This window comes from Macaca mulatta, chromosome 1 (genome assembly GCF_049350105.2).
Source record: "Macaca mulatta isolate MMU2019108-1 chromosome 1, T2T-MMU8v2.0, whole genome shotgun sequence".
Classification (NCBI taxonomy): Eukaryota; Metazoa; Chordata; class Mammalia; order Primates; family Cercopithecidae; genus Macaca; species Macaca mulatta.
In genome coordinates this window covers 238,887,504-238,908,903 of record NC_133406.1, presented here as the reverse complement: position 1 = coordinate 238,908,903, position 21,400 = coordinate 238,887,504, and the positions used below count along the sequence as shown (strand labels likewise).

Genomic DNA, 21,400 nt, shown 5'->3' with positions numbered 1-21,400 from the left:
CACACCCAGTCCCTCACTAGTCCTCCTCAGACAGGTGGTTTCAGGAGCACCTGTGCCGCCCCAGGATCGGCTCCAAGGAGCAAAAACAAGACCGTGTTGGTGAGGGACAGGCTCAGTCTAGACCTGGAGAGACAGGTGCCCAGTCCTGCGCCGAGGCGTGCACAGGAGATGGAGAGCAGAGGTCTTTTCTTCAAGGAGTTCAGTAAGAAGGAAAATGAAAGAGATGAGGAAGTAACTTGAAGATGTGAAAGTGAGGCTCAGAGGGGTGCAGAGAGGAGTGTCCAGGCACCACAAGTGCCTCCATGATGGTGTCAGGCTATGAGGCCAACCAGTGCAGCCGAGATGCCAGGGCTGATGACAGTGAGCCTCAAGCAGGCACCCTAGTCACCAGCTGCCCTGTTGTGGCTCCTGAAGCAGGGTTTACAGGGAGACAACATATATCCCCTTCTGTGTCCAAGCTTGTGAGGCCTGTCAGAAAAAAATCCACTATTTTCATGAATATAGAAAATGTTCTGCTTCTCACTATATGAAGATACTGTGTCTAAAAATCCCAAGTTTTGGCTACCACAGTGGGCTCTATCACTGACACCTGTGCACGCTGTTACCACGAAGGCCTTGGGCTGGACTTCTGATCAAGGCTCATGTATCTGTAGCCATCTTGATCAGAATGATCCAGGCAAGGGCAGCTGTGTCTCCACTGCCCGAGAGGTTTGCCAAGAACAAAGTTCTAAGAGCAAGCGTTGAGTCTCCCTGCATTGGCCCTTAGGGATCTGCTTTTATAAAAATCTGAGACTAGGTCAGAGGGCTGGAAATAAACTTTTTTTTTTTTTTTTTGAGACGGAGTTTTACTCTTGTTGCCCAGGCTGGAGTGCAGTGGTGCGATCTCAGCTCACTGCAACCTCACCTCCTTGGTTCAAGTGATTCTTCTGCCTCAGGCTCCCAAGTAGCTGGGACTGCAAGTGCATGCCACCACACCCAGCTAATTTTTGTATTTTTAGTAGAGACAGGGTTTCACCTTGTTGGCCAGGTTGGTCTCAAACACCTGACCTCAGGTGATCCACCCACCTTGGCCTCCCAAAGTGCTGGGATTATAGGTGTGAGTCACGATGCCCAGCCTCAAACTTCAACTTTTACTGATTTGAAGCTGTAAAATATGAATCATGACTGAAGAAAGTTACAAATACCTTTTTTTTTTTTTTTTTTTTTTGGAGACAGGCTCTCACTCTGTCTCCCAGGCTGGAATGCAGTGGCCCGATCACGGCTCACTGCAGTCTTGACCTCCCAAGCACAAAGGAACCTCCCGCCTCAGCCTCTTGAGTAGCTGGGACCACAGGCTTGAGTCACACCTGGCTAATTTTTGTATTTTTTTGTAGAGACGGGGTCACCCTATGTCACCCAGGCTCACAAACACTCTTAAGAGGCCAAATGTGTGTGTGTGTGTGTGTTTTTAAATAACACAACTCCTGAGAAGTAAAATTTCATGAACTATGAAGGAAATAAAATCTCCAAAATATTCCTACTAATACCAGTTTTTTTATTTTCTTGGGTATTTTTGGCTTTTCTTTCTTTGGTTTCAACAGACAAATACAGTCAGTGTTAAATCCAGCAACCTTTGACTACCAATGTAAACAGAGGCACTGACTCTGACGGTCATGGGAAGGGGCTGCTCAACACAGAGAACAGCTTTCCAAAAAGGGTGCTGCATCAGAAAGAGTTGTGTGGTTTACAGGGTCGGTATGAGCTGCCTGGCTGGACTGCCAGTGACGGCCAGCGGCTCCCATCCGTAGGCATTACCTTCTCACAGAAAAAACTATAAGCACTGCATGAAATACAAAAACCAAACACCTGAAAGCAGGCAAACAAGAGCAGGTAGAAACTGGAGGAGTCTCCCCTGGGAGAAAAGAAAGGCAGGGCATGGTTTGTTCTTAAGGAGCTTTCCCTGAGGAGGGGACTGTCTGTGATAACCCCAGGGCTACAGCCTCACACACAAGACCTGTGGCCAAGGTCTTCAAGAGCCAGTAGACAAATTACTGGACAACCACAGCCAGAAGGCGAAAGGATAACAATACAAAGAAGAAAGCCACAGAAAGGGAGTCCCAGACTACACACACGGCTGAACAGACATCCGACCCCTGAGGTGCACAGGCATGCAGCCAGCCAGCACAGAAAAGCTGAACAGAGGTTTCTGCTGCAGCCACACGAGACAGACAGAGACAGACTGCCTGATAAAACGAAACCAAACATCAGTTAGTTCTGGAGAACGTAACCGGACACAAAGTCTCTATGACACAATATTTACAATGTCTAGAATACAATTTGAAATTACTACATGCACTAAAAAATAGCAACATGTCACTCAGACTCCAGAGGAGAGATCCACAAGGACCAACGTCAGGAAAACGAGATGCTGAGATCAGCAGACAAGAACTCGAAAGGCAGCTCTTAAACTCTCCTTGTGGATGCAAAATAAAACATGCTATTATACAAGACAGGGAATCTCAGCAGGAAAAGGAAACATTTCTAAATAAAAGCAACAGAAATTCCAGAACTGCAGAAGAAATATCTGACATAAAGAATCTGCTGGAGAGCCTTAGTTTATCAGAGGTAACAAGGACATGAACTTGAATGGAAATAAAAAGGTTTAAGCAAGTGAGTGGCGCTAACAACAACAAAAAGGAGCACATCTGAAGTGGGAAAGTGAGAACAAGCCGCAGCCCCCAGAGCCTCGGGGACAGCACAGACGCATGTGTTACTGCAGCACAGAGGGGCAGGGACTAAGGACAGAGGATGCTTTGAAGACATGGTCTAAAACTTCCCAAATTTGGTGAAAGACAAACTTACAGATTCAAGATGCCAAAGCACAATAAATGCAAAGAAAATCACATCGAGGCACCTACATGCAAACTGCTAAAACCCAAAACAAATCTTTAGATTGCTAAAAAAAGAAAAATAAATGAAAAAAAGAGTCAACCCATAATTCTAGATATCTAGCAAAAATACCCTTCAAGAATAAAGGCAAAATAGAACTCTTAGGGAAATGAACACTAAGTGCTTTTGCCAGCAGCAGACCCGAGACCTGCACTAACCATGACTTGTTCTGGGTAGGGCTTTCGGCCGACAGGACGCCTGCAGAAGGCGCCTCTGCAGGAGAGCGGGAAGGGCACTGGACACGGAAGCTCTCTCCGGAGGGCAGAGTAGATTTATTTCATTCTTTTCTCTCTGAGACGGAGTCTCACTCTGTCACCCAGGCTGGAGTACAGTGGTGTGATCTCAGCTCACTGCAACCTCCGCCTCCCAGGTTCAAGCGATTCTCCTGCTTCAGCCTACCGAGCAGCTGGGACTACAAGTGCGTGCCACCATGCTCGGCTACTTTTTGTATTTTTAGTAGACACAGGGTTTTGCCATGTTGGCCAGGTGAATCTCAAACTCCTGGCCTCAGGTGATCTGCCTGCCTCGGCCTCGCAAACTGTTGGGATTACAGGCGTGAGCCACCGTGCCCGGCCTACTTCATGCTTTTCATATTTTTTTTTTTTTTTTGAGACGGAGTCTCGCTCTGTCGCCCAGGCTGGAGTGCAGTGGCCGGATCTCAGCTCACTGCAAGCTCCGCCTCACATCATTCTCCTGCCTCAGCCTCCTGAGTAGCTGGGACTACAGGCGCCCGCCACCTCACCCAACTAGTTTTTTGTATTTTTTTAGTAGAGACGGGGTTTCACCGTGTTAGCCAGGATGGTCTCGATCTCCTGACCTCGTGATCTGCCCATCTCCTCGGCCTCCCAAAGTGCTGGGATTACAGGCTTGAGACACCGCGCTCGGCCTACTTTTCATATTTATTCACATTATAAGACCCCTAATTTCTTAAGAATGTTTCAAGTAAAGAATACAACAATGCATCAAGGGGCTAGTAACACACACAGGTGTGATGCATATGAAAATCACACCAAGAGTGAGGAAGGGCAGACAGGAGGCCTGTATGTGGCTGCGAGCTCCTTACATTTCCTATCAACTAGTACCACGGTAACTAGAGGACCGCGAGACACTGCGAATGTACACTATAATCCCTAAAGACACCACTAAGACATCAGGCAAAATGGTTTACCTACAAAGCCCACAAAGTAAAATAGATTTTTTTAAAAAATCAAGTAACCCAGGCCAGGTGTGGTGGCTCACGCCTGTAATCAAATAACTCAAAGGAAGGTAGGAAAGGAACAACCAAAATACAAAAATGAAGGGACAAAAAGGTGACAAAGTAGCAGAGCTACAATAGGAAATACAAATGTGCAAAAGCATATTCCAAAGGCAGGCAGAAAAAACCAAGACCCAACAATTATGTGAAGTCTATAACCGACTACTTTCAAAGACACAGTTAAGCTGAAAGGACCCTCACGAAGGCAGGGCTGGCTACATTAGTATCAGAAAAAGTAGCGGTTCCCAACAAAGAGCATTATGAGCGAGAAAGAACAGTTCATCATGATAGCAGGGTCACAGGGTCAATTAGTCACAAAGAGACGACAAACGTAAAGGCATCTACTAAAAGAGTTCAAGGTATCTGAAGCATATATTGACATAATTAACAGGAGAATTAGAAAATCCATAATCATTTTAACAGCCCTGCATGAACATTTCATAGAAAGATACAGAAGATTTGAACATGCCAAAAATCTTGCTCTAATTAACATGTATGTAGAAAATCAGGCCCAGGGCTGGGCGCGGTGGCTCATGCCTGTAATCCCAGCACTTTGGGAGACCGAGGCGGGCGGATCACGAGGTCAGGAGATTGAGACCATCCTGGCTAACACGGTGAAACCCCGTCTCTACTAAAAATACAAAAAATTAGCCGGATGCGGTGGTGGGCGCCTGTAGTCCCAGCTACTCGGGAGGCTGAGGCAGGAGAATGGCGTGAACCCGGGAGGTGGAGCTTGCAGTGAGCCGAGATCGCGCCACTGCACTCCAGCCTGGGCGACAGAGCGAGACTCTGTCTCAAAAAAAAAAAAAAAAGAAAAAAAAAGAAAATCAGGCCCAGATACAACAAACACACACATCATTCCCATGTGCACACAGCGCAGACACCATGACAAGACCATCAGCTCCATTAAAAATAAGCCTTGGCCGGGCGCGGTGGCTCAAGCCTGTAATCCCAGCACTTTGGGAGGCCGAGACGGGCGGATCACGAGGTCAGGAGATCGAGACCATCCTGGCTGACACAGTGAAACCCCGTCTCTACTAAAAAATACAAAAAACTAGCCGGGCGAGGTGGCGGGCGCCTGTAGTCCCAGCTACTCGGGAGGCTGAGGCAGGAGAATGGCGTGAACCCGGGAGACGGAGCTTGCAGTGAGCCGAGATCCGGCCACTGCACTCCAGCCTGGGCGACAGAGCGAGACTCCGTCTCCAGAAAAAAAAAAAAAAAAAGCCTCAAATGTCAAAGGACTGAAATGATACAGTGTGTGTCTTAAAGCACAATGGCATCTAATTAGAAATCAATGATAACTAAGAAAACTTCAGATATATAAAAATTATACATCTAAATAACCCATAAGTCAAATAAGCACTCACAAGGATATTAAAAAATTTCACATCGAATGATAATTAAAAGACAATATAGGCTGGCAGTGGTGGCTCAAGCCTGCAATCTCAGCACTTTGGGAGGCCAAGGCGGGTGGATCACTTGAGGTCAGGAGTTCGAGACCAGCCTGACCAACATGGCAAAATCCTGTCTCTACTAAAAATACAAAAATTGGCCAGGCGTTGTGGTGCACATCTGTAATCTACTCGGGAGGCTGAGGCAGGAGAATCGCTTGAACCCAGGGGGTGGAGGTTTCAGTGAGCTGAGATCACACCACTGCACTCCAGCCTGGGTGACAGAGGAGGACTCCATCTTAAAAAAAAAAAAAAAGACAATATTAAAAATATGTGTGTGATGCAGCTAAAGCCATGCTTAGAGGGAAATTTAAAAATTTAAGTGATTATATCTGAAAAGGAAGCAAACCAGTGGCCTACAAATCTACTTTAGGCAGCTGGAAAATTAAGAAGAAGGCAACTCCAAAGTAAGCAGAAGGCAGGAAAGAACCAAGAACAGAAATCAACAATAGCAGCATATCTTTCAAAGGACAAGGTTATACTTGTAATCTGGCCAAAATTAACTTATTTATCAGACTGCTTAATAGGCGTCAAAAGCAGTACTACTGACTCCATGAACTGATTTCTTTGGCTGCATGTGAAGTGGGCGGAGTGTTACCAAAAAGTACTGGGGCCATAACATTTCTGAGAACAGATAATACAGCCAGAGAGGTAAAATATATTAGAATAGGACATCCTCTTTCAGCAAACGTATGCCTTTCATGATGAATTAGTGTCACAAGTAAACAAAATCTTGGTGAGATAATAGACTACCTAGCACTTACAGCCACAGGGCTCTATTCTGCCTCATTTGCAGAGACAGGGTCTCACTTTCACCCAGCCTGGAGTGCAGTAGTGCAATCATAGCTCCCTGCAGCCTCAACCACCCAGGCTTGAGCCATCCTCCCGAGGAGCTGGGACCACAGGTGTGCGCCACTGTGCGTGGCTAAGTTTTTCCTTTTTTGTAGAGAAGGGGTCTAAGTTTTGTTGTCCCAGCTGGTCTCGAACTCCTGGCTCCAAGCTATTCTCCTACCTTGGACTCCCAGAATGCTGTAATTACAGGCATGAGCCACCATGTCCAGCGCAAATCCACAGGTTCCTTACTGGTAAAGGCACGTCAGGCCTGTTTTTAGTTTCATTTTCAGAAGACTTCTGGCCATTACTGTGACTTTTATTTGAACCAGTCTCATTAATAATGATTGATAACGCCGGGCGCAGTGGCTGACGCCTATAATCCCAGCACTTTGGAAGGCTAAGGCAGGCGGATCATGAGGTCAGGAGTTCAAAACCAGCCTGGCTAACACGGTGAAACCCCATCTCTACTAAAAATGCAAAAAGAAATTAGACGGGCGTGGTGGCAGGTGCCTGTAGTCCCAGCTACTCAGGAGGCTGAGGCAGGAGAATGGCGTTAACCCGGGAGGCAGAGCTTGCACTGAGCCAAGATCATGCCAATACACTCTAGCCTGGGCGAAAGAGCAAGACTCCACCTCAAAGAAAAAAAATAATAATAATAATTAATAAATGACTGATAAAAGGTGCATATCCAAAGCATATAATGTACTCCAGCTAAACAGCTTGTGTCACTTGAAGGTTATGAACAAGGATGGTACCTGTGTGTCCTGCCAGCTCACGACTCACGCGCACGTTCCCCTCACGAGTTTTCAGATTGTAAATGGAGCAAATGTTATCCAGGCCACCGCAGGCCACATAGTTCCCAGAAGGGGCGTATGCACAGGTCATGACCCAGGAGGAGCGCAGAGGGATGGCGTGGACCTAATGACAGAAACACAGATGATGCAAACACCTTTATGTTCAAAAACAACACTGACGCTAGGATTATCTCATCTCCAACTTTCATTGCATAGGAGGTAACAGAACAAAATAAGAGCCAAAATTATCTAGAGAGTAATTCCCATGAGTGGCCACTCAGGTGAAGCCTATTAATGAGAAGTCCAGTGCTGCACATGGGATTCAAATTCAATCCACACAATCCAGTTTTACTAAAGTCACGACTTATGATTAGGTGGGGACTTAATAGTAGTGCTGCCTACTCATCAAAACTACTTTATTAGGTGGGGTGCGGTCATTCACACCAGTAATCCCAGCACTTTGGGAGGCTAAATTGGGCAGATCACCTGAAGTCAGGAGTTCAAAACCAGCCTAGCCAACATGATGAAACTCCGTCTCTACTAAATATATCAAAATTAGCCGGGCATGATGGCGCCTGCCTGTAGTCCCAGCTATTCGGGTGGCTGAGGCAGGAGAATCACTTGAACCTGGGAGGCAGAGGTTGCAGTGAGCTGAGATCATGTCACTGCACTCCAGCCTGGGCAACAGAGCGAGACTCCGTCTCACAAGAAAACAAACAGGCCGGGCGCAGTGACTCACACCTGTAATCCTAGCACTCTGGGAGGCTGAGGCGGGTGGATCACCTGAGGTCAGGAATTTGAGACCAGCCTGGCCTCAAATTGGTGAAACCCCATCTGTGCTAAAATACAAAAATTAGCTGGGTATGGTGGTGGGCGCTTGTAATCCCAGCTACTCAAGGAGGCTGAAGCAGGAGAGTTGCTTGAACCAGGGAGGTGGAGGCTGCAGTGAGCAGAGATCACGCCACTGCACTCCAGCCAGGGCGATAAGAGCAACACTCTGTCTCAAACAAACAAACAAACAAAAAAAAACCCAAAAAACCCCATATATATTAGAAGGAAAACACTGCATTACCCTGTCAAATGGCTATGAACTTATTTGAAAACAAAACTTTTTTTTTTTCTTTTGAGATGGAGTTTCGCTCTTGTTGCCCAGGTTTGAGTGCAGTGGCGCAATCTAGGCTCACTTGCAACTTCTGCCTCCCGGGTTCAAGTGATTCTCCTGCTTCAGCCCCCTGAGTAGCTGGGATTACAGGCGCCTGCCACCACACCTGGCTAATTTTTTGTATTTTTAGTAGAGAATGAGGTTTCACCATGTTGGCTAGGCTAGTCTCAAACTACTGACCTCAGGTGATCCACCTGCTTCAGCCTCCCAAGTGCTGGAATTACAGGTGTGAGCCACCGCACCCGGCCGAAAACAAAATATTTTTACGGAATAAACGAAATGGACATTACTATAATCTATCCTGCCACATCTCTCCCAGTGTGTTATATCTGCTGTAATGAATGTAACCATTTATACACATTTAGTATTCTTTAGTAAACTGAATAACATCTTTTACGTATATGTTGGGACCAATGACAATACTTTTTTTTTTTTTGAGACGGAGTCTCGCTCTGTCGCCCAGGCTGGAGGAGTGCAATGGCAGCATCTCAGCTCACTGCAAGCTCCGCCTCCCAGGTTCATGCCATTCTCCTGCCTCAGCCTCCCGAGTAGCTGGGACTACAGGCACCCGCCACCGCGCCCGGCTAATTTGTTGTACTTTTGGTAAAGACAGGGTTTCACTTTGTTAGCCGGGATGGTCTCGATCTACTGACCTTGTGATCTGCCTGCCAGAGCCTCCCAAAGTGCTGGGATTACAGGCATAAGCCACCATGCCCAGCCAACAATACTTTTTATTCAAAACAGTACAATTTGGATTAAGTCTTGAAAATAACATACATTACACTTTAAAGTATGATGATCTCTCCTAAAAAACTAATAATTAAATGAAAAGTGATACTTCTGCACTCTATAAATAAAACATGAAACTTCCCAGACTCTGCTAAAACTGGAATTGAGGTCTCCTGGAAACACAGAAGGTCCTTAGCTCCCATCAGCTTGGTAAGGAGATAACGGAAAATAGCACAACAGCACCTGGTTCAGAGGAAGAGACTGTCACAGGTGCTGGCATGTGACTCAGCTTGTGTCTCACCTGCACAACCTCACTACTAACAAACAGAGCTTGCCGTTACTGCCTTCCCTATCTTGTATTATGTGATTTAACAAAAAAGACTCCAGAGCTTAAAATACTGTTTCCTAGGTGGGTTTTCCAAGGAAGGGAATTTTCCAGTCCCTACCTTGTTGGTGGTGTAGCTGTCCCAGATGATAAGTTTACCATCCTGCGAGGCACTGACGAGAAGCCTGGAGGGACAGACAAAAGCAAACCTATCAGTACCACATAACACAGAAAGTGTACAAGGGCAACAGACTAAAACCCAGACTCTGGTGACTTAAGTGCTTCTATGTTACATGTGCTTCAGACAAAGCCACTTATTATAAGAAAAAAAATCTCTGGTCGGGCACAGTGGCTCACGCCTGTAATCCCAACACTTTGGAAGGCCGAGACAGGCAGATCACGTGAAGTCAGGAGTTCAAGACCAGCCTCGCCAACATGGCAAAACCCTGTCTCTACTAAAAATACAAAAATTAGCTGGGTATGGTAGTGCGCGCCTGTAATCCCAGCTACTCGGGAAGCTGAGGCAGAAGAATTGCTGGAACCTAGGAGGCGGAGGTTACAATGAGACAAAATCATGCCACTGGACTCCAGCCTGGGCAACAGAGCAAGGCTCTGTTTCAAAAAAGACAGACAGACAGACAGAAAGACAAGACAGAAAGAAAGACGGGAAGAAGGGACGAAGAGGAAGAGGAGAGGAGAGGAGGAAGGAAAGGAAGGCTCTAAATGTCAGACCAACTTTAAAAGCATGAACAAAAACACTGTTACAGACCACAGTTGAGAGTGGAGAGTGCACAGCCCCCAACTGAATGCAGGCCACATCACCCCTGGCACCCATTCCCTTTGTCAGCTGAGACAGGCTGACATCATTTCATAACTGCTTCTGTTTAGTTTCATTACAAATCAAATTAGAGGCTCATGTCTTTAATCCCAACACTGGGAGGCCAAGGTAGGCGGATCACAGGAGTTTGAGACCAACATGGCTAGCATGGTAAAATCCCATCTCCACTACAAAAATACAAAAACATAGCTTGGTATGGTAGTGCATGCCTGTAATCCCAGCTACTCAGGAGGGTGAGGTGGCAGACTGCTTGAACCCAGGAGGCGGAGGTTGCAGTAAGCCAAGATTGCACCACTGCACACTAGCCTGGGCAACAGAGCGAGACCCTGACTGGAAAAAACAAAAACAAAAACAAAACAAATAAACGAAAAAACAAACCACATTTAAGACATTCCAAATTCATGAAACATTTCTCACCAAAATACCCCATGAAATTTCCCAGACTGAGCTAAAATTGGAATCAAGGTCTCCTAGAAACCAAAGGAGGCACTCCCTCCTCACCTGCTTGGTAAACAACAGCACCACTGCGCCTGGTCCGGCAGCAGAGACCAGTAACTATCACAAATTTTTTCTTTTTTTTTTTTGAGATGGAGTCTTGCTCTGTTGCCCAGGCTGGAGTGCAGTGGCACCATCTCAGCTCACTGCAAGCTCTGCCTCACGGGTTTCCACCATTCTCCTGCCTCAGCCTTCCGAGTAGCTGGGACTACAGGTGCCCACCACCTTGCACAGCTAAATTTTTTTGTATTTTTAGTAGAGACGGGGTCTCACCATGTTAGCCAGGATGGTATTGATCTCCTGACCTCATGATCTGCTCACCTCGGCTTTCCAAAGTGCTGGGATTATAGGCATGAGCCACCACGCCTGGCCTTTTTTGTTTTTGTTTTTGTTGTTTTTGAGACGGCTTCTTGCTCTGTCGCCCGGGCTGGAGTGCAGTAGCGTGATCTGGGCTCACTGCAAGCTCCGCCTCCCGGGTTCACGCCATTCTCCTGCCTCAGCCTCCTGAGTAGCTGGGACTACAGGCGCCCGCCACCTGGCCCGGCTAGTTTTTTGTATTTTTTTTAGTAGAGACGGGGTTTCACCGTGTTAACCAGGATGTTCTCGATCTCCTGACCTCGTGATCCGCCCGTCTCGGCCTCCCAAAGTGCTGGGATTACAGGCTTGAGCCACCGCGCCCGGCCTGTTTTTGTTTTTGAGACGAAGTTGTGCTCTTGTTGCCCAGGCTGGAGTGCAATGGCGCGTCGGCTAACCACAACCTCCACTTCCTGGGTTCAAGCAATTCTCCTGCCTCAGTCTCCAAAGTAGCTGGGATTACAGGCATGTGCCACCATGGCCAGCTAATTTTGTATTTTTAGTAGAGACGGGGATTCTCCATGTTGGTCAGGCTGGTCTCTAACTCCTGACCTCAGGTGACCCGCCCACCTCAGCCTCCAAAGTGCTGGTATTACAAGTGTTGAGCCACTGCGCCCAACCATGTATTTTTTCATAATTATTTCCTTGTTCTGGCAACGGTGCTCAGTTTGGAATCCACGTGTTGAAAAGGAGCTCCATACTACAAAGGAAAATATGAATAACGAGCAAAAGAATTTCACCTTAGCAGGCGAGTAATGTGGATGAAAGTAACTCCTGGGAACCACAGTTGCTCATGAGAGGTCCTAAGGAACTCTGTAGCATAGGATGCTGTTTTCAATGAAGAGCAAGAAGGTTCTACTGTTTGATGCAGAGATATCTGTCAGTACGGTAAATGATGGTATAAGGATTTTTACTTTTAAGGATTTTATCAAACGAGGGTTTTGTTTTTGTTTTTTTGAGACAGAGTCTCCCTCTGTCACTCAGGCTGGAGTGCACTGGCGTGATCTCGGCTCACTGCAAACTCTATCTCCTGGGTTCAAGCGATTCTCATGCCTCAGTCTCCCAAGTAGCTGGGATTACAGGCACGTGCCACCACGCCTGGCCAATTTTTGTATTTTCAGTAGAGATGGGCTTTCCCCATGTTAGCCACGCTGGTCTCCAACTCCTGGCCTCAAGTGATCCGCCTGCCTTGGCCTCCCAAAATGTTGGGATTACAGGCGTAAGCCACGGTGCCTCAAAACGCAGGTTTTAACTATTTCAGCTGTGAACATATGTGACTTCTTAAAGCTGACCCAAAGCTGGAGTAACGCTCTCTCAAGTTTTGTTGATAACTGAGACTTTTAATATCAAACTAGATGTTTTGATACACTAAGTACTAACTTTACAAAGGTGTCAATGAGTTTAACAAATAAAAGCCTTTTCACCTGCAATTTATTACAAAATTTATCACAGAACTAAAAACTAAGTGTAGGCTCCCATCCTATTATTTTTCAGATGCAATTATTATTATTATTATTATTATTATTTTGAGACAAGAGTCTCACTCTGTCACTCAGGCTGGAGCAACATGGCACAATCTCAGCTCACTCCAACCTCTGCCTCCCAGGTTGAAGCAATTCTCGTGCGTCAGCCTTCCCAGTAGCTGGAATTACAGATGTGCACCACCATGCCTGGCTAACTTTTTGTATTTTTAGTAGAGACAGGGTTTTGCCATGCTAGTCTTGAACTCCTGAGCTCAGGCAATCTGCCCACCTCAGCCAGGATTACAGGCGTGAGCCACTGCACCCAGCCTTCAGATGCAATTCTTTTTTTTTTTTTTTTTTTGAGACGGAGTCTAGCTCTGTTGCCCAGGCTGGAGTGCAATGGCCAGATCTCAGCTCACTGCAAGCCCCGCCTCCCGGGTTCACGCCATTCTCCTGCCTCAGCCTCCCGAGTAGCTGGGAGTACAGGCGCCCGCCACCTCGCCCGGCTAATTTTTTTTTGTATTTTAGTAGAGACGGGGTTTCACCGTGTTAGCCAGGATGGTCTCGATCTCCTGAACTCGTGATCCGCCCGTCTCGGCCTCCCAAAGTGCTGGGATTACAGGCTTGAGCCACCGCGCCCGGCCTCAGATGCAATTCTTAAAGCAAACTTCTCAATCCAGGTTGTCATCAACATATTAAAACACTGAAAATTATTTCTATGTAATGGTATAAGGTTCCCTCTCTAGCTTTATTTCTGCCCAGCCCTTCTGAGACTTTCTGTTGAGTATCAGAGCTGATCTAAAGCAGCTCATCCTCCTAGATTAGGAGGATCACCTTTACAGAGGTCTCCCGGTCAGAGAGCTTAATAACTGCTGACTTCCAGAGGGATTAAGGACATGTAAGCTGTCGACTGATCCTCCAGAAGGTGAGAGAAGACATGCCTCCTAGTCCTGGATTAGAGAGCTGTTGGAGAGCTGGGTTCACGTTGCCTGCCAGTGCCTTTACCTACTCAACAATCAATTATCTGAGGTGCCACTCACCTAGAACATAGAGGCGAGAGCCAGGAAGCAAGCTAAATGGCTCCAGGACCCTGAAAGTAGCTGTCAAAAATCAAAACACCTAACGCCCTTCATTTTACTCAAAGGAGGGAGGGTGGTGGCTCATGTCTGTAACCCCAGCACTTTGGGAAGCTGAGATAAGCGATCAGTAAAGTCTAGGAGTTTGAGACCAACATGCGCAACATAGGGAGACCCGGTCTCTACAAAAAATATTTTAAAAAAATCAGCTGGGCACGGTAATGTGCACCTGTGGTACCAGCTACTCAGGAGGCTGAGGCAGGATTGCTTGAGCACCAGAGTTCAAGACTGCAGTGAGCTAGGATCGCACCACTGCATTCTAGCATGGACAACAGAGTGAGACCCAGTCTCAAAAAAAAAAAAAAAAAAAAGGCACCTTTTAGTACAAATAAATACATTGATAAACATATTACAAATGTACATCTGATACGTTAATACATACATACATAACAAGTAGTCATTGTGGGCCTCACCTCGCATGTAGTTTTTTTTGTATGTTTTTTTTTTTTTTGAGACAGAGCCTCACTCTGTCACCCAGGCTGGAGTGCAGTGGTGCAATCTTGGCTCACTGCAACCTCTGCCTCCTGGATTCAAGCGATTCTCCTGCCTCAGCCTCCTGAGTAGTTGGGATTACAGGTGCCCACCACCAACCCGGTTAACTTTTGTACTTTTGGTAGAGATGGGGTTTTACCACGTTGGCCAGGCTGGTCTCAAACTCCTGACCTCAGGTGATCCACTCGCCTTAGTCTCCCAAAGTGCTGGGATTACAGGCGTGAACCACGGTGCCTGGCCTTTCATGTAGCTTTGTGTTCTGTTTTGCTTTTTGAGACAGAGTCTCGATCCGTCACCCAGGCGGGAGTGCAATGTGTGCACGCACGCGTGTGTGTGTATATATATCTATATCTATATATTTTGAGACAGAGTCTCACTCTGTTGCCCAGGCTGGAGTGCAATGGTGCAATCTTGGTTCACTGCAACCTCCACCTCCTGGGTTCAAGCGATTCTCCCACCTCAGCCTCTTGAGTAGCTGAAACTACAGGCGTTCGCCACCACACCTGGCTAATTTTTGTATTTTCAGAAGAGATGGGGTTATACCATGTTGGCCAGGCTGGTCTCAAACTTCTGAACTCAAGGGATCCACCTGACTTGGCCTCCCAAAGTGCTGGGATTACAGGTGTGAGCCACCGTGTCTAGCCTCATGTAGTTTTGAAAGACAAACTAGGCCAGGCACGGTGGCTCACACCTGTAACCCCAGCACTTTGGGAGGCCGAGGCAGGCAGATCACGAAGTCAGGAGATCGAGACCATCCTGGCTAACAATGAAACCCCGTCTCTACTAAAAATACAACAAAAAAAATTAGCTGGGCATGGTGGGGGGAGCCTGTAGTCCCAGCTACTCGGGAGGCTGAGGCAGGAGAATGGCATGAACCCAGGAGGCAGAGCTTGCAGTAAGTCCAGCTTGCAGTGAGCTGCCACTGCACTCCAGTCTGGGCAACAAGACTTCATCTCAAAAAAAAAAAAGAAAGAAAGAAAGACAAATTAGTAGTCGTTTCTACTGTTTCATAGTGTCCATAAATCAAACAAACACAGTGAAAGAACTGGTATTCATAGGCTGGACACGGTAGCTCACGCCTGTAATCCCAGCACTTTGGGAGGCCGAGGCAGGCAAATCACGAGGTCAGGAAATTGAGACCATCCTGGCTAACATGGTGAAACCCCGTCTCTACTAAAAATACAAAAAAATTAGCCGGGCGTGGCAGCAGGCGCCTGTAGTTCCAGCTATTCAGGAGGCTGAGCTTGCAGTGAGCCAAGATCACACCACTGCACTCCAGCCTGGGTGACAAAGTGAGACTCTGTCTCAACAACAACAACAAAAAAGAACTGGTATTCATAAATTACAGCTTTAAGTCATGAAAAAAGTCTTAAACGGTAACATTTGTTTATGAAGGCAGGAAATACGAAGATTAAAGAAAATATATACCCTCCACCCTCTGTCATGGGGTGGGCAGCAGGGGGAGGGATAGCATTAGGAGAAATATCTAATGTAAATGACGAGTTAATGGGTGCAGCAAACCAACATGGCACAGGGATACCTACGTAATAAACCTGCACGTTGTGCACAAAAAAAAAGAGAGCTTATGGAACAAGGATAGAGACACACACACACACACACACACACACACACACACACCCTCCCCCCGATAGACACCACACACACACACACACACACACACACACACACACACACACACACACACACACACACACACACACCCTCCCCCCAAAAAAACTCTTTTGGACCTTAAAGAGGCAAACACTAGCCTATCCAGAAACAAATGACTATTTAGAACAAGCACTCTCTAGAAGGCTCTGGAAAGCAGAGGTTCTCCATAATATTATTTTGGTTTTCTCATGACTGTGCAATTCTACAACAAATGCCATGCACCTAGCACCCTGTCCAAGAACAAGGACCAATGTGGCACCCCAGCCTCCCACAGGCCCCACTGAACACCACCTTGCTCACAGGGTGGCCATGACTCTGAACTTGGTCCTGCTTTGTCAGCCCTTGCTTTTCTTCCTTCTAATCCTGGGGCTTTCAAGACACAAAGTGTGTTTGAGACAGACGGATCATAAAGTCTCCCATCCAGTGATCTGGCGCCCACCCCACCCACCCTGAGCCCGAGCCCCACCTCCACTGCTCAGGTCACACACCCATCTCTTAGGTTCCTGAACAACCTGCCTGCAGGTCACTCTCATCCCTTCCAGACTACCCAGTCCAGAGCCCAGCTGGTGAAGGAGACACATTACTTGGTGGTGCAGTGCTCTGAGTACCCGAACACTGCCCAGCAACAGCACTGTCCACTCCACTAACCTGCCTGATCTGGACACCAGTGTTCCCACACATGGAGGAAAGGCCCCAGAGGTAGCATATTGTTTTGTTTCACAACTACTTTTGACAATAAGTTCTAACATAGATAGACTAGTAACAACATTTTTCTTTTTTTTTTTTGAGTCAGATGTCACTCTGTCACCCAGTGGCGCAATTTCGGCTCACCGTAACTTCTGTGTATCTCAGCCTTCCAAGTAGCTGGGACTACAGCAAGTATGCCCAGCTAATTTTTAAATTTTTAGTAGACAGGGTTGTGCCATGTTGGCCAGCAGGCTGGTCTCGAACTCTTGACCTCAAGTGATCCGCCCACCTCGGCCTCCCAAAGTGCTGGGATTACAAGGGTGAGCCACTGCACTCGGCCAGAACATATTTTTTTAATTCTTTTTAATTTTTTTAAAGGAATAACTTTGAATTCACAAAGTATATACTTATTTACTTATTTATTTAGAGACAGGGTCTCACTCTGTCGTGCAGGCTAAAACACAGTGGGGTGATCTCGGCTCACTGCAAGCTCTGCTTCCCTGCCTCCTGGGTTCAAGTGATCCTCCCACCTCAGCCTCCTGAGTAGCTGGGACTCCAGGTGCACACAACAACAGCTAACTCATTTTTGTACTTTTTGTAGAGAAGGGGTCTCGCCATGTGGCCTAGGCTGGTCTTGAAGTCCTGGGCTCAAGCCATCACCTGCCTTGGCCTCCCAAAGTGCTGGGATGAGAGGCATGAGCCAATGTGCCTGGTTACTTATTTACTTTGAATATTTAAAACAATTTTTGACAAATAATTAGATATACATTTATAGAATACAATGTGGTATTTTCATATATATCCACCTTGCGAAATAAATAAATCAAGCTAATAAACATACCCATCACTTCCCATTTTCTCTGTGGTGGGAACATTTTCTCTGTGGTGGGAACACTTCAAGTCTACTTTACTAACAATTTTGAAACACATGTTATTATGAACTACAGTCTCCGTGCTGTGCAGCAGATTTCTAAAATTTATTCCTAACTAAAACTCTGTACCCTCCGAACATCATTTCCCCACTTCCCCACCCTCCCCCTTCCCATTTTTATTCTTTCTGACTCCTGCCATCATTGGAACTATCATGTGAGCTCTCATTTGCATATGGAATTGTATGGGATACTATATAGAACAAACTAAAGATAGAATCTTTTGTTCTCTAGCTGTTTGTGCTCTAAAGCGGACAATTTCACCAACAAAGAAAAAGCCAAGCAGAAAATTCCACACTAACAACGGAATACAAAGAAATACTACTCAAAGAAGGGCGTGTTAAAAATTGTTATGTCAGGTGCTTGAACGAGCATGTCATAGTTACACAAATCAAATAGTATTTTATTAAATTATTTGGATAGAACAGGCAGCAAGTAAGACTTTGTAATAGCCTCTAAATGAGAGTGCGGGGTCACAGAGGTGAGATGCCTGGTGGAGAAGCAAGGCATATAAAGTACAAAAAATAGGCTGGAAGTGGTGGTGGCTCACACCTATAATCTCAGCACTCTGGGAAGCCGAAGTGGAAGGATCACTTAGGGGCCAGGAGTTTGAAACCAGTGTCAGCAACAAAGGGAGACCCTGTCTCTATAAAAAAAAAACCAAAAATATTAGCCAGGCGTGGTGGCACATGCCTATGGTCTCAGCCACTTGGGAGGCTGAGTATGAAGGGTTGCTGGAGCCTAGGAGGTCGAGGCTGCAGTGAGATATGATCACACCACTGCACTCCAGTATGACTGACAGAGTGAGACCCTGTCTCCAACAACAAAAAAAAGAGGCTGGCGCGGTGGCTCACGCCTGTAATGCCAGCACTTTGGGAAGCCGAGGGGGTGGATCACAAGGTCAGGAGATCAAGACCATCCTGGCCAACACAGTGAAACCCCGTCTCTACTAAAAATACAAAAAAATTAGCCAGGCGTGGTGGCAGGCACCTGTAGTCCCAGCCACTCGGGAGGCTGAGGCAGGAGAGTGGCGTAAACCGGGAGGCAGAGCTTGCAGTGAGCCGAGATCGCGCCACGGCACTCCAGCCTGGGCGACAGAGCAAGACTCCGTCTTAAAAAAAAAAAAAAAAAAAAAAAAAAAGGAAAAGAAAAGAAGAAATAGGAGCCCATGAAGGGAATTATCTCTGGGGATGGTAAACCAAAGGAACGCAGGGCAGACAGGCCAGGTGAGAGAACGGTGAAAACAGCTCATAGTGCATTCCCGTGTGTCTGCTACAGTAAAGCACACACAGCACGATGCTGTTCTAAGGCTCAATACACTTAATCTCTCAGGATCCTCGGGGCAGGTTCGGTGATTTCCTGAGCCAGGGCACTGAAATCACAAGAGGGCGAGGGCCAACCAGCCCTGAGAAACAGGCACAGAGAGGTAACTTCCCCAAGTTCCCATAAGTAGGATACAGTAGAACTGGGAGGACAGAGGTCTAGAAACTGAAAGAGATGTGAGAAGGGAGAACGAAAAATCAGAACTTCTTTTTTTTTTTTTTTTTTTTTTTTGAGACGGAGTCTTGCTCTGTCACCCAGGCTGGAGTGCAGTGGCCGGATCTCAGCTCACTGCAAGCTCCGCCTCCCGGGTTTACGCCATTCTCCTGCCTCAGCCTCCCGAGTAGCTGGGACTACAGGCGCCCGCCACCTCGCCCGGCTAGTTTTTTTGTATTTTTTAGTAGAGACGGGGTTTCACCGTGTTAGCTGGGATGGTCTCTCGATCTCCTGACCTCGTGATCCGCCCGTCTCGGCCTCCCAAAGTGCTGGGATTACAGGTTTGAGCCACCGCGCCCGGCCCAGAACTTCTATTAATGTGACTCAGACAGTGAAGGAATGGCAGTGTCCTTTCAGCCCAAGTAAGTGGAAACTGGACAGGGAATATGCATCTGTGAGTGCTGCATGTGGCACACCCAGAGTTCTGATCCAACTTCCTAATATTTTCACTGCACAACACAGCAAATGGGTTTAGGTTATCTTCCCCTAGGAAAACAGAGCAGCCCCTGAACGTATCAAGCAGCATCCTGCTCATGCCCACGCCTACCTGGAGTCTGTGCCCCAGTGCATGGCGTAGATCTTGGCCAGGTGCCCTCGCAGTGTCCTCCTCGTGCGCATTTGGATTCTTCCCACTGGGTCGATGTTGTTTGTGATCTTGAAAATAAAAACATTTCTGTAACTTTAACATCTGTGATTAAATGACTCTCCTCATCTCCCATCCCTGTCAAGGCTGTTGGCTCACCCACTGTGCCTACCTCTTGCCAGCCTTCCCAGAGTTCTCCAGTGGCTTCCACTGTGGCATTCTGCACTGAACCCCTTCTGCACCTCTTACCGAGTCTTAGTCTGGCTGGTCATCAGGAACCTGTGTGCCCTGCCCTCCAATGCATGCACACGAACACGGCCAGCCTTGAAGTACTTGCTGTGCTCTTCCTGCCTCCTTCCTCCTCTCCCTGTCCATCCAGGACCAGCTCCTCCTAGGTCTCTGAATTATTTGAGAACTCACAACTCTTCTTCCTGACACTACAATTTAATAGCTGGTTCCTATGTCAGGCTATGTGTGGGCCAGGATGACACCTGCTTCTGCACGACCATCACTTGTAGCACTAGCTGTACACACACCAGCTGAGCCCATCCTACATACAGACACTGATGTTAATGAGCTCAGGCTGGCAAATGGAGTAAGTGGATCACAACAACGGGTTTTAAAAAATGGACAGTCCGAAGTGCTTCTCAGAATTGAAATTCAGGTAATTCTATGTAGCCTAATTTTTTTTTCTTTAACTTGCAATTTAACCTCAATAAAGTGCATCCCCTAAAACATCTGGACAATGTAAAAAACTTAATCATCTTCAGAAGTATGAATATAGTTTTTCTTTCACATTTCTGTCCAATTCTTTGGACTTTATTTTTATTATCTTTTTTTTTTTTTTTTTTGAGACAGTCTCTCGCTCTGTCGCCCAGGTTGGAGTGCGGCGGCGCGATCTCGGCTCACTGCAAGCTCCGCCTCCCAGATGGAATGGCTTCGCCATTCTCCTGCCTCAGCCTCCCGAGCAGCTGGGACTACAGGCGCCCACCACCATGCCTGGCTAATTTTTTGTATTTTTTTCAGTAGTTTCACCATGTTAGCCAGGATGGTCTTGATCTCCTGACCTCGTGATCCGCCCGTCTCGGCCTCCCAAAGTGCTAGGATTACAGGCGTGAGCCACCGCGCCCGGCCTTTTTTTCATTTTTGAGATGGAGTTTAGCTCTGTCTCCCAGGCTGGAGTGCAGTGGTGCAATCTTCGCTCACTGCAACCTCTCCCTCCCAGTTCCAAGCAATTCTCCTGCCTCAGCCTCCTGAGTAGCTGGGATTACAGGTGTGTGCCACCACGCCTGGCTAATTTTTGTATTTTAGTAGAGATGGGATTTCACCATGTTGGTCAGGCTAGTCTTGAACTCCTGACCTCAAGTGATCCACCTGCCTCAGCCTCCCAAAGTGCTGGGATGGACTTCATTCTTTTAATAAGGTAAAGTTCACATAACATCAAATTAACCATTTTTAAGTATACAGTCCAGTGGTATTTAGTACACTCACAGTGTTGTGCAACCACTGCCACCACCTGGTTCCAAAACATCTTCATCATCCCAAAAGGAGACCCGACATTGATTTAGCAGTCACTCCCTGTTCTTCACTTCCTCTCCCTCTCTTCCCTAGCTCCCCTGCTGGCCACTAGGCCACTCTGATTCAATGAATTTTACTATTCTAGATATTTCATATAAATAGAACCACACAATACACAGTCATTTCTATTTGGCTTCTTTCACATATCATAGTATTTAGG

The 21,400-nt window shown here is 46.8% G+C and overlaps 1 protein-coding gene and 2 long non-coding RNA genes across 3 annotated transcripts in view; 2 read left to right on the top strand and 1 right to left on the bottom strand.

Moving 5' to 3' along the window:
* GNB1 (G protein subunit beta 1) overlaps positions 1–21,400 on the bottom strand; it is a gene marked incomplete at its 5' end in the record, with an annotated part of 113,260 nt that overhangs the window by 12,543 nt on the left and 79,317 nt on the right. Inside the window, 3 exon segments of the mRNA NM_001265894.1 lie at positions 7,224–7,386; positions 9,600–9,663; positions 19,627–19,733. Coding sequence (NP_001252823.1) covers positions 7,224–7,386; positions 9,600–9,663; positions 19,627–19,733 — 334 coding nt within the window.
* LOC144337170 (uncharacterized) lies at positions 1,529–4,375 on the top strand. Its single transcript, XR_013409893.1, has 2 exons — positions 1,529–3,384; positions 3,697–4,375. It is a non-coding gene; the product is annotated as an uncharacterized LOC144337170 (long non-coding RNA).
* Positions 16,695–20,582, top strand: LOC144337167 (uncharacterized). Its single transcript, XR_013409886.1, has 2 exons — positions 16,695–16,934; positions 19,361–20,582. It is a non-coding gene; the product is annotated as an uncharacterized LOC144337167 (long non-coding RNA).